Genomic DNA, 14,019 nt, shown 5'->3' with positions numbered 1-14,019 from the left:
AAAAGAAATGGTTGATAAAGTCCAAGATGTTCCTCAGTATACTCCAGGGTTTCTAAGGATTTTTGCCCCTGGCATTGTTCAAAAGGCCGTTCCAAATGTGGGGGCCGTAGTTTGGACCCCCGATACACATTAACAAAACCATCAATGACAAAAAGTGTGTGTTTGTGTGTCTCAGGTCTGCCATCAAATCGCAACACCCCTAGTCCGATCGACCCCGAGTCCATCCAGGTGCCGGTGAGTTACGAACCAGACCCGGCCGACCTCGCTCTGTCCAGTGTTCCGGGTCAGGAGATGTTCGACCCACGCAAGCGCAAGTTCACCGTGGAGGAGCTCAAACCACAGCCCATGATCAAAAAAGCCCGCAAAGTCTTTATCCCTGAAGACATGAAGGTATGTCTTGAGTATCGACACCTCTCTCACTGCGTCCTTCTGTCTCTGTCTCTCTATAAACTGTTTTATTCTAAAATTTCTTCAGGATGATAAATACTGGGCGCGGCGTCGGAAGAACAACGTAGCAGCGAAACGTTCGAGGGATGCGAGGCGCCTCAAAGAGAACCAGATCGCCATCCGAGCCTCCTTCCTGGAGAAAGAGAACGTGGCGCTCAGGCAGGAAGTGGCCGAGCTGCGCAAGGAACTGGGACGCTGCCGGAACGTTCTGGCTAAATACGAGGCACGGCACGGTGCCCTGTAAACCCACCTCTGACCTCTTACCCCTCCGTAAAAACCCCCTTCCCCTAATCACCAACACCACCACCTCCACCAAGGACTTCAGTGTGCCACGATTAGAGCACTCGCCTCCACACGTCTCTTTCTATGTCCATCTCTGTGTCGATGTATTAGCGCTGTGTGGCGGGCATTAGCGTTGATTAGCGCCTGATCTCTGTCACATTTTATTCTTTCCTTTCCTTTCCTTTCCTTTCCTTTCCTTTCCTTTCTTTTCCTTTCCTTTCCTTTTCTTTCTGCACTTCCTGATTTTCACTGGAAAGTGGTGCTGTATTCTATCTTTTCTTCTCTCGTTCTCTTTTCGACACTTCTGTCTCTACGTCTTGCTTCTTTGGCTTCTCATCATGCTAACACACAGCATCGTATGTCCTTTTCTTTTTGTTTTTTATTCACACATCGGTCACTCAGAGAGCAATAACTCCAAACATACATTTAGGAAAAAGAAGCAAGAAAGCAGTGCTAGCTGACTCGCTCTTTTTTTCTCTCTCATCTGGTTCACAGCATGTGTGTGTGTGTGTGTGTGTGTGTGTGTGAGAGAGAGAAATTGATTTATACATCATGTATTCACTCTATCTAGCAACAAAGCAAATTTCCCGTGGAAGTTTTGTGCGTTGCGATTACGTCGACAATCAATAAAATCAATCGAGATGCTTTTTAATTATTGAATAAAAAAGTTAGCCATGTAATTTCACTTTCTGTCTGTGTTGAGTTGCGATGACGCTCGTTTTCAGCGGCTCAGCTGATCGTTAACAAGGCTAGCTTATTCCTTTTAGATAGCTAGATATATTTTCCTAACAAATGTACTGTTTTCATCAGACTAGCCAGTGCTTGGTGGAGTATGCTAGCATCAGTAAATACTTACAGATGATATTATGAAAGTTAAAAACGGTGTTCTATAGAGCTGATTATTATTCTAAGAGAGCTAGCTAAGTAAACAAGTAAATCATGTGCTACATGTTTATGTAGAAGCCTCCCCTCAGAGCACTTGGCTAATTAGCTAACAAACACACAGGAACTCATGCTTTACACACCTCTTTCATCTCTCTGTTTCTCTTTCCGCTAACAACCTGCACTAAAGCGTCTTTCACAATCCAATCTGGGTGCGAGTCTACCTTCTGAAACACTGATCTGATTTATTTATGGACTGTTTTTGGAGATTTCTTTTTTTTTTTTTACCAATAACGACTTTGCAGCTATTCGTTATTACAGCTATTATTATTGGTCTCTTTCATGTAATTATTTCTGACCTGCTTTCATTTTGGTGCATGAGCCTCAAAGTTATATACCGTATTCTCTGGACTATAAAATGCCAGTTTGTTTGTTTTTCTTTATATGTTTGTGAAAAGAAATGGGAATTGAAATTGGACGTGTGAGCAGCAGGTGAATGAGAAATCGTGAATCGACCAAACCAGTGCTTTAAGCTATCTTACTCTTCAATATAGAGTGAAGTTTAGTGTTTGATAGCATACAAACCTTCATACAGACATCCGCTAATTAAAAAAAAAATTAGCCATGTAATTCCACTTTCTCTGTTCGTTTACTATGATGCAAAGTTAGCAAGGCTATCTTATTGTTTAATCGCATACAAATCTTAATCTAGACATCATATCAATCTCGCAGCTAATCTGTTGCTAGTCAGCGGAAAATAGACTATACTGCTAGCTAGCTATTTTGATTCTCCAGACAGTGTAGTTAGTTACTTCGCTAGTCATGTGATCAACGTGATGTATGCTAGCTTAATTAAACACAGATTACTCTAGATGAGGTAACATGAAGATTATGTTTTATAAGTATGAAAATATATATAACAAAAAAGCTAGCTGCTACCCAAACGATTCTCACACAAACTGCTGAACTAGCGAGCTAATACCCAACGATCATGGCAGTACCTATCAAAAAACAACAAACGTGGATATAGTCTGGGAAATACGTTTTTGTTGTTGTTTTATTATTCTAACCTTCACAACCCTGTTTTATTGTTTTGTTTTTTACTTTTACTCCTCTCAGTTTCCTGTACAGATGTGTATAGTCTCCTCTTGTAGCTTTACCTCGGCCCTCTCGATCTCTCTCTCAGACGGCTGCGTGCTGAACGTACTGAATGTATGCTGTGGTTTCTTTTCGTTTTTCTTTTTTTTGATGTTAAAAGAGATGCCTGGTTGATACTGATGTTGAAGATACGACGATGTTGTCAGTGATTAGCATGGCTAACGCAATCTGTTTGTTTACTACAGACCAAAACATGTGGCACACACACACACACACACACACACACACACACACACACACACACACACACAAACACTAATCTAACAGAGCTATATTGGTTAAAACAGAGATGTTAATGTTTATACGGAATATTCTAGAGTTCTATGTTTGTCTATGTTTTTTTGTACAGTATTTTTCTTATACAAGGCACAAACAGGTTCAGAGTAGTACTTAACCTCGAGCTTAAACAGAATCTATTTACATATATATATATATATATATATATATATATATATATATATATATATATATATATATATAACACACACACACACACACACACACACACACACATATATATATATATATATATATATATATATATATATAAAATAAAACCTATATATCTATTACTCAGAGTTAAGCTAGCGTTTTGTGAGCGAATCAGGGTCATTATTAAACTTCTCAAAGCGCAAAGTCAGATCTTGCCTTTTTTTGTAAAATTGTAAAATGTGAAGAAAAAAACGTGAAAATATATATATATATATATATATATATATATATATATATATATATATATATATATATATATATATATATATATATATAAAAATAAAACATTTAATTATTATGAACAAGCTGCTCTTGTGGTTGTGTTTCCCCCCCCCCCCCCAGTGTGTGAGATAATATATCTCTGATTTCTGCTTTATAAAAATGTCTCTTGGTCATGATTTGAGATCGGAGCTTGCAGGATAAATAGCATGGTTTTATAGCGGTGTTGAGCAAACTAACTTTAACCCGTATTGTTTACTTGCTGCCGGAGTCAAAATCTGCAGCGAGGCCTTCAGAATCCTCACCATAAAAACAGATTTCGAGATAGCAGCACCCAATCAGGCGTACAATACCATCTTTATTTTCACATCCTTTGATTGGATGGCCTGAGAGCACAGTAGTCAGAGCTCACAACTAGAGGTTGAGTGGATTTTACCGATAACTGATTAGTCAATGTTTTTAATATGGATACTTAATAAAAAACAAACACTCCATGTAAAAAAGTACTGAACTTTATTACAAAACAAAAAAGCAGTACTGAATCATGAAAATGTGTAAAAGTAAATATGTATCAATATATAAAAGAATAAATATATATAAATAATAAATATATTTCTTTGTGCAGCAGTTTTACGTGTAAAAGTAAACAGCATGTAGCATCAGTGATTTACCTCTAGAGGCCACTGTTGTACTGACAGTCAACTGTCGGTGCTGATTAATTGACAAAACCTGATTAATTGACAAAACCGATTAATCGGTCAACCTCTACTCACAACCCGCATCTGTAGCAAACTGCTATTTAAATATATTTCTGTGTATTTATTAGCTGTTTTTTAATTCATAATGGCTGACAGATGAGAAGATTTGGATTTGGTTGCGGATAAACTTACAAGGCTATTTTCAAGATGGACTTTCAAGAAAAGCTGGACATCGTGAGGAAAAGTCAGCCACATTTTTGTTGTGTTTTCTTTTCTGCACAATTTGCACTAAAACTAATGCAGGAAAATGCACAGAAAACCTAGGGTCCCAAGAGATGATGTATTCGGGTAGTTCAGCTGTGGCTACAGTGAAAGGAGACTTGTTGAATTGCGTTCATTGTGAGATACCTGTATACGATGATGTGCTCTCTTACACTGCGTTCCTCTATAATATTGATGGTTTCTATAGCAGTGGTGTCATACTGATGGTATTAAGAGATGGAGAACATAAGACCAGAAGCAGGAAGATAAAGCAGTTGTTTTATTTGAACACTTTAGAAAGAATTGGACACAAAGTTATCATGTGCAGCACCAAACTTTGAATGGACCAGAAGTAGAACTAGCCAGCTGTACAGGAGAGTCTCTCCTACTTTCAATTCCTTTATTTATTTTTTTCTCCTCGTATTGAAAAAGCCGGCAAATGTATAAATATGTGCCAGGATGAAAAAAGACAGTAGAAATATTACGAAAAGTATTTTTTTTTTCTTTTATCAAAAAGCACAACATTCAGCTCATGTTCATTAAGCACAGTGGCACAGAGAAAGAAAAATACGTACACAGAAAATCTTTGGAATGAAAATACTGACCCAAAAAAAAAAAAAAAAAGCAGCTCATCTCAAAAGTACTCCATTTCCCATCATTGATTTTAACTCCGAATGGTACAGCATATGCAAGAAATTAAGAAGCGACTGACATGGAAATGAATCTCATGTAGGCTTCATAGTGATATTTACTCATGATGTTTGTGGGCGTGGCTTTTTTTAAATATTAGAAACAGTAATCGGTATAAATCTAACGAGTAAATTAATGATGCACCTTATGGGGTGAAAGTCAAGTTGTTTGACATGATATTTCGTTAGCCAGGTAAAAGATCTGAGACACGTTGTTTCTATGCAACAAACCAGGTACAAAGCAAATACGCACAAGAATGGACATTGAAGGACAAGAAAGTTCTGTGGACAGATGACATTTTTGGCTCTAACAGAGGAACTTTTGCAAGATGGAGAACAGGAGAGATGATGTTAGAGCACTGCCTTACCACCACAGTCAAACATTGAGATGCATGGTTTGGGGTTCGTTTTGGATCAGGGAAGGTTGGAGACATTCTGGGTGAAAGCATCCACCACGGCAACCATTCCATACTTGGATAATGATTATTACATAGCATTACTTAGAGAGCAAACCTGTTGTCTGGATTGTTATCTATCGTCGAATGACCTGTCCAGTCCTACTAAATCCTACTGAACTACTCTGGGATGAACTGGATCATGAGGTCAGAAAGAAATCTCCAACTAGTGAAGAACACTTTTGGTTCAAGAGGCAGAGCAAAGTATTTGAGTTCAATGTTTGGACAATGGGATGCAGAGAGTGTGTAAAGCTGTTCCTAATGCTAAGGAGGGTTTTTTCAATTGAAAAATAAAGTAAAGCATTTGGACATTGATAGATTTGTTTGGTCAAAGTAAATATCGTTTCATGACCTATTTTGTTGCCTGTCTCACTCAGAAGGGATAGTTTTATCTCGGAGATGTTATACAGTATATAAAATAAGATCCCTAATAAGATTTAGGCCTCCATTTCTCAGTAGTCGCGAGTTTTCTTTTGGTTTAGCAGCTTTACGTCAAATATGGTCACCAACAAAAAGCCCACACAGTGCTCGAGGGACAGGTTCCATCACTCTCACTGGCTCACGATTGTAAATCTGCGTATTGAGTAATATCCAGCAGCTCGTTATCATCAACCTGAGGTTATTAAGGAACTGCACATTGAGGTGGGAAATGGAGTAGAGAATAAAGAGAGATACAAAAAGAAAATGACAAAGTGGTCTTTCATAGTTCACAAAAAGAAACGCTTCCACGCTTTTGACTGTTTTAAAAAAGAAAAAAAAAAACTATGCTTCCCTTTTAATACTGCAAATACGCCTTAAAATATTTCACATACTCTATCAGAAATAATAATAATAATAATAAAAAACATGGGTCCATCACAGGAAAATAGGGAAAAGGTGTGTACAGGAGTTTGGAGAGACCATGCATTACCCATATTCGTCCAAACAAATGTAAGGTTTTTAAAAGTTTTGAGTGCTATCCGCTTTAAACGCATTGCGAAGCTCACCAGAAGAATTAGCACGTTATTTTCATGAACTGGCTGGAAGGAACTGGTGTGTAAGTTTTTTGGGAAAAAACTAAAACACACACATCGCTGAAGCTAGCTAGCTAAACCACAAGCGATTAATCATGTTAAAAGTTACATTCATGATTGAGGTCACTTTTGCTACCTGTAAATAACTGTTAATCCCGAAAAAAAAAAAGAAACGAAAAAAATAAAAAGCTGCCTGATGAACAGTTTGGTCGTTAGCGGTCAGTAACCTCCATGAAGCCATCACGCACAGTGCTCGAGTAAAAAAAAAAAAAAACTTGTGGTTTTGATTTGGTGCTGGTAACATGCCCGTTGGTTCGCCAGGAAGGTTTGCTTTACTGTATTGACTTTCCAAATTAGCTGACGTTCCTCATCAACATGACGATCATCTCAGTACACTATTTGGACAAAAATTTGTAGACACCTGAGTACCAGCTTATTTGCTTAATAAACCCCACATTCAACATTAAGTCCCTTAATGTTACCATTTGCTGGTATAATAAACCTCCACTCATCTGGGAAGATGTTCCACTAGATTTTGGAGTGTGCTTATGAAGATTTGTGCTTATTCAGCCAGAAGGGTGTTAGTAAAGGGCAGGTACTGATGGTGGGTGAAGAGGCCTGGAGTGCATCCAGCGTTCACATTCATCCCAAAGGTGTTCCACAGGGCTAGAGTTTTATAGCAGGACATTCAAGATCTTCTACTCTGAACATCTCGTTCAGGGAAAATTTCTCATGACCGCATCCTATACAATAGTGTTCCTACAACTTTTTTAATTTTACATACAGCTGGGAAAGTCAGGTGTCCAAATACTTTTATCCATAAAGTGTATTTCGAACAATAACGCAAGGCTTTGGTGGATTCCGATCTCAGCCTCGGTTCAGAAAGTAACGTCATGATGGTTTTTCTTTGTGGAATGAGCGTGTGCAGAATTGGTCCGAAAGATCCGTTTTTAAACGAAACCATTCACCTGACACGCAATACCTGAATCAACTGGCGTTGGAAAGACCGGATCAACCAAAATCGTCTGAAATGTACACGACGCACAAATGCAGTCGAACGTTAAATATCGTTTAAACAGTATGGCTAATCCCCTGACACTCGCTTGGGACATGCCAAACTAGCATCTGTACGCTTCCTTTACTCTGTAGATGTAATGGCACGGTCACGAAATAGTACAAAACTGTAGACACCAAATGTGTCTCTTATGATCGACTACATCTGAGGAAAAATGTGCACGTTTTTCTCCCCCTGGCTGAAACAATCGTGCAATCTGTGCAAAAATACCGGAGAAAATGGATTTCTGTTCATTTTCGCACACACACACACACACACACACACACACACACACACACACACACACACACACACACACACACACACACACACACACACACACACACACACACACACACACACACACACACCACACTGTTCAACCTGGCGGCTAGTAAACAATCGGAGGTCGTGTTGGTAAACTCGAGTAGCTGATGAGCACCTCGTGGTGAAAAATGTTGTAGATGTCAAGCGAGATGACCCTCTGCGAGTGCGTGAATGTGTGCGTGTTGTTTACAGAAGACAAGTCAGAGGTCAGCCACAAGCCTGACCTCGTCACCAGGTGAGGTTCGGTAGAGGTATTTATAGATGGCGTAGTAGTGTACGGCGGCAGCGAGGGTCACGAACACGTGCCAGATGGCGTGAGCAAACGGGATGACTCCGTCCGATTTGAAGAAGACCACGCCGAGGCAGTAGATCACACCGCCGAACGCCAGCTCGTACACACCTTCCGTGTTCGTCTGCAGAGATACGCAGTGTGTTTGTGTGTGTGTGTTGATAGTGGAAATGGACAGCTGGCCACCAGGTGGCGCCTCACACTGCAGTATTACTCAGACTTTTCTCAAGACACCTCTCACAAATCATGCAGTAGTATTATGACAATTCTATATTATTCCTATATTATTTACATTGTTGATTTTGAAGGAGAATTCTGGGTAAAACATATGGAAAACTCCACATAGACACCTGACCTCCAGATCAAACCTAGGAACATCTATCCATTTAGAAGTACATTCATCCATCTGGCAGTCCATCTATCTCTCTGAGACTATCTATCTGTCTGGCAGTCCATTGATCTGTCTATAAACCACATCCCTCCAGAAGACCATCTATCCGCCTAGAGGTCCATCTATTCATCTGGCAGTCCATTCCTATCCATGTAAAAGTCCATCTATTCATCTAACCGTCTATTTCTCTGTCTGGCAGGATATCTATCCATCTGGCAGATCATCTACCATTTATAAAACCATATAACCATCTATCTACTGTTTACATATCCATTTTTACAGTCCATGCATCTTTCTGGGAAACCTATATATCCATGTTATCTATTCATCTGACAGCCCATCTATCCATCTATAAACCATTTATCCACATAGAAGCTCATCTATATGTCTAGACATCCATCTATCCATCAGACAGTCCATCTATCTATAAAGCATATATCCACCTAGAAGAAAATTAATCTGTCTAGACGACCATCTCTCTGTCTGGCAGCCCTTTTATTTATATGCGTTTGCATGTGGAGGAAGTGATTTGTGTGGTGTACAGTGTTTACAGTACAATCTTACCATTGAGGTCACCACCAGCGCAGGGGAGAACCCCATCGTCAAATAGAAGGCCAGCTCCACCAGTTTATACCTACAACACATACACACACCATCAGTATGCTAGTCACATGCCTCCACTGCACAAGAAGTGAAAGATCAAAGGACAGCGGACCTCTCATGGTAGTTGAAGACGTAGATAGTTCCTGCAGCCGCCATTAGCCAAACAAACCAGCGCATATGACATGCCAGAGGACCCAGCTCCCTCAGGTTTAACCTACACACACACACACACACACACACACACACACACACACACACACACACACACACACACACACACACACACGTTTAGACCCCATACACTTTCTCTGTCACAGACTCACTTTATACTCCACAGTATACTTCTCTTACCATGGTGTGTATGAGGCAGCAATGAAGAAATAGATGACAACTCGGTCACACATGTGAAAGCAGTGCTCCACTGTCCTGCATCACACACACACACACACACACACACACACACACACACACACACACACACACACACACACACAATTACACACAATTACACACCTGACTTGATTAATTACACATATTGTGAATAATTTTTTGTCCTTTTTCATCACTCCATTTGCATTCCTCCTTCTCTTCATCTCCCCATGTTCACCCCTCAGTTTTCCCATGTTCATCTCTCCATCTCCCAATGTTTATCCCTCCATCACCCCATGCTCATCCCTCCATCTCCCCGTGTGCCCCCGTCAATCTCCCTGCATTATATGCTCCACCACTTGATCTTCCTGTGTTCATCCCTCCACCTCCCCATGCTCACTCCTCCTGTCCTTCACTACATTCCTCCCTTTCCCTGCATCCCTCCATCTCTCTGACCTCATGTGGCTCTTCTTCCAGGTGATAATGTGGAAGATGGTGGAGATGAGGAAGAGACCACACAGGCCAAAGCCGTACACCCACGCCGTGATCCTCTCCCAGCGATCATCCGAGAGACGGTGTAGCAGAGTCATGCCCACAAACGCAGGCACAATCACCAGCTACACAAACACACACACACACACTGTATAAATATATATATATTCAAAAATTCTATATGTTTTCATATGCAAGCACAGATCACAGATACCAGCGCACTGCTCAGAAATACAGAGATATCCCTGCCTGATCAGGACTGCTACGCTCTCGCTCTCTCTCTCTCTCTCTCTCTCTCTCTCTCTCTCTCTCTCTCTCTCTCTCTCTCTCTCTCTCTCTCTCTCTCACACACACACACACACACACACACTATATACTACAGAGAAAAACGCTTGTATCTGCTGCCTGTAAAAATTATAAAATTCTGCTCATCCTGCAATACAATGTGCTGATGTGAGCTGTACAGTCATGGATCCTAGAAAGTGTGTGTGTGTGTGTGTGTGTGTGTGTGTCTCTCTCACCGCATGTGTGTAGCAGTTTGCTGCATGCTCATAGCTTGTGGGTTGGTATCGGCAGTTAGCAGCAGCTCTGCTGTTCATGAATCTGTAAAACACACATACACACAGCTCGTCATATCCAAGCACAATGACGTAATCAGTTGCACTCGAGGTGAAATAATAATACAAATAATAATAATAATAATATGTTAGCATAGAATATAGAACAATAATTTGAATAGAAATATACATTATAATATACATTATTTTTATATGATCATATCCTTTTCAGTCTTCTTCGGTTCCCACACTCGAATCTTCACCAAGCAGTAACTCATCTTTAGCTAATGATCAACTCGCACACATACACTTATTAGAAAAAAATAAAAATATGACAATGATATAATAAATTCTAAAATAAAGTCGCCCCAATACAGCGCAAGCATCAGCATCAGAACCGACTAACTTCAGCAGCACAACCTCCAGAATCCAAAAAAAATTAATTAACTATAAAATATATAATAATTGCATAGGTGCATGTCTAACACGGACGATCTCGTATATTTATATAAACAGTACAGAATCTCTCTGACGTCCTGAGTCTCAGAGCTCCGTGTCCTGGCTGATTTAAATACACAGGGACACCGTGTCCATTTGAGTTCTCACCGAGCTGTTCTTTTCTCGATCGAAAACCCGAAAATATAGTGAAATATCGGAGACGTAAAAAAATTGGCATCATGATTGAGAAGATGTCATCAAAATGATAAATAATAATATATTTAAAAAAATGCAGAAAAATGCATGCATGAATATGGAATAAAAATTATGAAAAATGAATAATAATTACAAAATGTATATATTTATATAAATCACACATGCATCACATTTCACTATTATATAACTGTATTATATTTTCATTTATAAAAAAACTAATATATTAGTTACAATAAATAAATAGTGAATCATATAGACTTGTTAATGTTATATATATATATATATATATATATATATATGGGAAATTATGCATCGAAATAAATTCATAATTAAATTTTGAAGCTATAATTATTATGGTTATTGAAATAGCTAATAAATATTAAAAACTGGAATGTCTCCAAATGTGGAATTTTTGGAAAAACTAGAAGTCAAATGGAAAAGTGTGTGTGTGTGTGTGTGTGTGTGTGTGTGTGTGTGAGAGAGAGAGAGAGATGAAGAGTGTGTGTGATATGAATTATTCATCGTAATATAAAATAATGATGATGATGATGATGGTGGTGGTGGTGGTGTAGATGATTATGATAATGGTGTTGGTGTTGATGATGATGGTGGTGGTGGTGGTGGAGAGTCTTTGTATAAACTCACCTCTGGAAGCTGTTCACTCTCTTCATGGTGTGACTGATGTTCAAACCGGAAACTCGGCACAATTCACAGTAAGGAAGGAAAAAAGAAGATCTAACTGTTCATGCAAATCAGCACTGAATCCAAACCCTGGTCGCCTCAATCTCTCCAAAAACACACTTTTAAACGCGTCCTGCCAAACATAACTCATCTAAATAAAAACTAAAACATCTACATAAATACATACATATATATTCAGTCACGCCATGATCATTCAAATCAAACTCGTGCCGAGAAGACAGAGCACCACTCATCGCAATGCCCTCCTTAGAGACGCCGAGTTGGTGAATTGCTGCCTCCGTGTCCCTAATCAACGCTCTCTCCCTAACTAGGTTCCCTCCTGGTCGTGTCAAACAACAGCACCAGGTGCGCTTGACGTTCCCTTCCGGGTTTGGTTTGAAATCCTGCACGTTAGTCCATTGTTGGCGCCCTGAGCGACAGGCAGCTTAGCCAATCGCTAAACAGCTTGAAAATCGGACGGACCAATGTGGCGAACCAATCAGCGACCGAGTTTGACGTCACAGAGACTGCGTTTTCCGTGATGACGTGGTTGGAGTAGGCGGGATAGTGGTGGTGGGGAGGGGCAAGTGGGGGGTGATGGCTTTAGCTGATGTACCTGTTTTGTCAGTCAACAACCCAGAGCTCTGTTTACTGTAATTACCTTACAAACAGGAACACTCTTTCTGTTGACCTTTTACGTCCTCAGAGGTCAAGTCAAGTCAAGTCAAGTTTATTTCTATAGCACTTTTCACAACAGACATTGTCTCAAAGCAGCTTTACAGAAATCAACAGTTAAGGTGAATGGTGTGCATTCATCCCTGATGAGCAGCCATGGCGACTGTGGCAAGGAAAAACTCCCTTAGATGTAATGAGGAAGAAACCTTGAGGGGAACCAGACTCAAAAGGGGAACCCATCCTCATTTGGGTGACATCAAGAGTTTGAACATAAATCTTTCAACAATACAAAACACTGGAGAGTGAGAACTAGCATGAGTACAGGAGTATAAGATTTTAAGTAAATGTTCTTTCTACAGTCTTTGGTATAGAAGTAGGAGCTACTGAGCTCAACATTTGTGATCATCACAGGTCCAGCATCAGCTTCTCCATGCCAGAGCCTCTAAACACTCCACGAGGTCCAATGTCAAAACTCCACACATGTAGTGGGATCCAATTGGCACTGGTACGTCTCTAGATGGTTCAGGATGTTTGCGAGTTCGCATCTACTTCTTTAAAGTCCATAATCTTCATGAGGTGGGAGATGACTGGAGCTGGTCAAACCTCAGGAAGCCTTGGGATGGGGAGAGAAAGAGAAGCAGTGGAGAGCAATTAGCGTAACTGCTGTTCATGATATTAACAGCACAAGTTGATAACGTGCATGTGATCAGATGTTCTGGAGCACAAGGTTATGATGTGAGACGTATGTTATGTGTAGACTTTGCTAAAAATATATGTTTTTAATCTGCACTTAAACTGGGTGAGTGTGTCTGAGCCCTGAACACTGTCAGCAAGACTGTTCCAGAGTTTAGGAGCTAAATGTGAAAATGCTCTACCGCCTTTAGTGGAATTGGCTATTCTAGGAACTACTAGAAGCCCAGAGTTTTGAGATCTCAGGGAGCGTGACGGGTTGTAGCGTGTTAAAAGACTGGAGAGATACATGGGAGCCAAACCATTTAGTGCTTTATAAGTAAGTAGCAGTAGGGATGATAAGATTGGGGTTATATGATCATATTTTCTTGACCTTGTAAGAACTCTTGCTGCCGCATTCTGAACTAACTGAAGCCACATGAAGGTCACATCACTCCTGTAGGAAGGTTATGAAACCCTCTTACCTGTGTGTGTAATCTCTCTATAATGCAGTTATTGTTCCCCAGAAGACAATTTGTGATATTATGATCAAGCAGGATGTAAAGAAATCGTGCTTTGTATTTTCAGCATCATGAATTGTAGTAAGGAACTTGTCCTGAGAAGTAGTGATGGTCAGTCATGAACAATTTGTTTAGATTGAC

At 39.9% G+C, this 14,019-nt stretch overlaps 2 protein-coding genes across 2 annotated transcripts in view; one reads left to right on the top strand and one right to left on the bottom strand.

Moving 5' to 3' along the window:
* Positions 1-3,243, top strand: part of hlfa (HLF transcription factor, PAR bZIP family member a) — a 10,936-nt gene extending 7,693 nt beyond the window's left edge. The window contains exons 3-4 of the mRNA XM_083545417.1: positions 176-390; positions 476-3,243. Of these exons, the coding sequence (XP_083401543.1) occupies positions 176-390; positions 476-691 (431 nt within the window). The 3' untranslated portion in view covers positions 692-3,243. The remainder of the gene's footprint in view (positions 1-175; positions 391-475) is intronic.
* A 1,458-nt stretch (positions 3,244-4,701) lies between these two features.
* On the bottom strand, positions 4,702-12,465 carry mmd (monocyte to macrophage differentiation-associated). Its single transcript, XM_083545419.1, has 7 exons — positions 11,978-12,465; positions 10,643-10,724; positions 10,086-10,246; positions 9,612-9,686; positions 9,373-9,474; positions 9,222-9,291; positions 4,702-8,390 (listed from the first exon to the last, which is right to left on the bottom strand). Exons 1-7 carry the CDS (start codon positions 12,001-12,003, stop codon positions 8,178-8,180), a joined length of 729 nt encoding a protein of 242 aa, XP_083401545.1. The 5' UTR covers positions 12,004-12,465; the 3' UTR covers positions 4,702-8,177.
* Between the last annotated feature and the right edge of the window lie 1,554 nt (positions 12,466-14,019).

This window comes from Silurus aristotelis, assembly GCF_946808225.1.
Source record: "Silurus aristotelis genome assembly, chromosome: 6".
Classification (NCBI taxonomy): domain Eukaryota; kingdom Metazoa; phylum Chordata; class Actinopteri; order Siluriformes; family Siluridae; genus Silurus; species Silurus aristotelis.
Note: the sequence above shows the minus strand (reverse complement) of the source record. Positions and strands in the feature narration are given on the sequence as shown.